At 51.4% G+C, this 1,697-nt stretch overlaps 1 protein-coding gene across 1 annotated transcript; it reads left to right on the top strand.

Annotated features, from left to right (window-relative positions):
- Window positions 1–580: 580 nt before the first annotated feature.
- LOC104069828 (ankyrin repeat domain-containing protein 7-like) lies at window positions 581–1,311 on the top strand (the record flags this gene model as incomplete). Its single annotated transcript, XM_009585828.1, has 3 exons — window positions 581–695; window positions 943–1,116; window positions 1,205–1,311. Coding segments are annotated over 3 exons (396 nt in total), but the record flags the coding sequence as incomplete, so codon positions are not given.
- Window positions 1,312–1,697: the final 386 nt, after the last annotated feature.

Here is a 1,697-nt window from a genome sequence, read left to right as displayed (position 1 = left end):
TGAATCTTCTGTGGAGCTCAGCAGGCCTTTGTCCAAGCAGAGACAGCTCCTTTCCTGTTGCCAGACTGAGCGGCTTGCTTGAGCAGGCATGGATTCGCAGAAAGACACGGCACAGCCTTCCCGTTGCTGTTGGAAATCCCATCCCCTCTGTCTCTGGGACGCGCCTGGCATGGGACCGATTGGGGGAAAACCCAGGGGCTTACGCAGCCTCCGCAGGCTCTGTAGACTTACATAGCCTCCATAGACTCCAGGCCACCAAGACGCCATCTCCTTCGCTGTGCTGGGTGGCTGGGCAGCCCTGCTGGAGGCAGGGACCGGTGCCTGGGCATAGGAGTCTGTTTGCGCAGGTTCATTGACATGGCTGAGGAAATGCCTCCAGACCCCTCAGCGCGTTGGGGACTTTCCTAGCCAGCCCCAGGCTTTGGGTGTGCAACTGCTGCCACTGGCTCTAGAACAAGAAAGCTTGCTTTCAGCTTGTTTTTTGCCAGTTGAGGCTTGTGACCCTGTGCGGCCGGTACCACAGCCTGAAACGATGTCTTCAGCTGCCTGTCTGCGTTAACTGAATATATTTAATTTCTAGGACGCCTCTGCATCTTGCTTGTGTGAATGGCCATGCAGATGTCGTTCAATTTCTAGCAGAAAAGAAGTGCCAGCTAAACCCTCGTGACAATTTTAATAAATCACCACTGATGAAGGTGCGTGGAATAAGTTATGCTCTTGTATGTTGGGCTTATCAATTATGCACTGAGCGATACACAGTGATGGCATGATTCTTTACGTAGGCCTGCGTAGAAATAGGTATGTTATAGTCAGCGGGGAAAGGGCATATGTTGCCTAATCTTTGAAAACGCTCATACTTTCCAGGGTTGGGAAGATGCGGGAGTTCTGACAGAGAGAAACGTAAACGTTGGAAGTTATTCCTCCTTTGTTTCTTGTTTCGAGGCAGTAGAGTGCCAGCACAAAGACTGTGTGGCTATTCTGCTGAAGCACGGTGCCAACCCTGACCTCAAAGGCAGCGGCGGCAACACTGCCCTTCACCTGGCTGCCCTCATTCCTAGCAAATCTCTAGTGGAGCTGCTACTTGAGCACAACACTGACATTGATGCTAAGAATGAGGTAAGCCTGGACTTTGGGTAAGGCTCCTCTTCCCAAAACTTGCTTGACTTTTCTGTGTTATTGTAAGGGAGATGATTTCTCTTTGCAGTTGGGATACACCCCGCTTAGTCTTGTGATCATGGAGCACTGTGGAGAGATGGCCGAGTTCCTTCTTCAAAAAGGAGCTAACGTGCATGCTCAAGACAGGCATAAAAGGTGAAGGGTTTGTCAAAAGTGCGCGTGGGACTCCTTAGCGTTGTTCAAGTTGGATTGATGGGAGGCAGAGGAATGAGCTTTGAAAAAGAACCAGGAGCTGCCCAGAAGGAGCTCCTTCTGTGTGACTTGTGAAAGCAGACCCGCGCTCGGCTGCTTTCTTACCTCGGGACAATTTCTGCACAGAAGACCACAAGAAAGCGTTGGCTGTGGTGCCACACACACACACAGAGACACACACAGACACTCCGCCTGTGGTGGCAGGTGGTTGGCCTGGAGACCTCCTGAGGTCCTGCCAACCTGAATTCTCCAACGCTTCCACGGGTTTGGCTGTGCTTTCACTCTGCCTGTAATGGAGAAGGGAAATAAATTGTCTGGGGAGCAAAGAG

Source organism: Fulmarus glacialis, unplaced genomic scaffold (genome assembly GCF_000690835.1).
Source record: "Fulmarus glacialis isolate BGI_N327 unplaced genomic scaffold, ASM69083v1 Scaffold49490, whole genome shotgun sequence".
In the NCBI taxonomy this organism is placed as follows: Eukaryota; Metazoa; Chordata; class Aves; order Procellariiformes; family Procellariidae; genus Fulmarus; species Fulmarus glacialis.
Note: the sequence above shows the minus strand (reverse complement) of the source record. Positions and strands in the feature narration are given on the sequence as shown.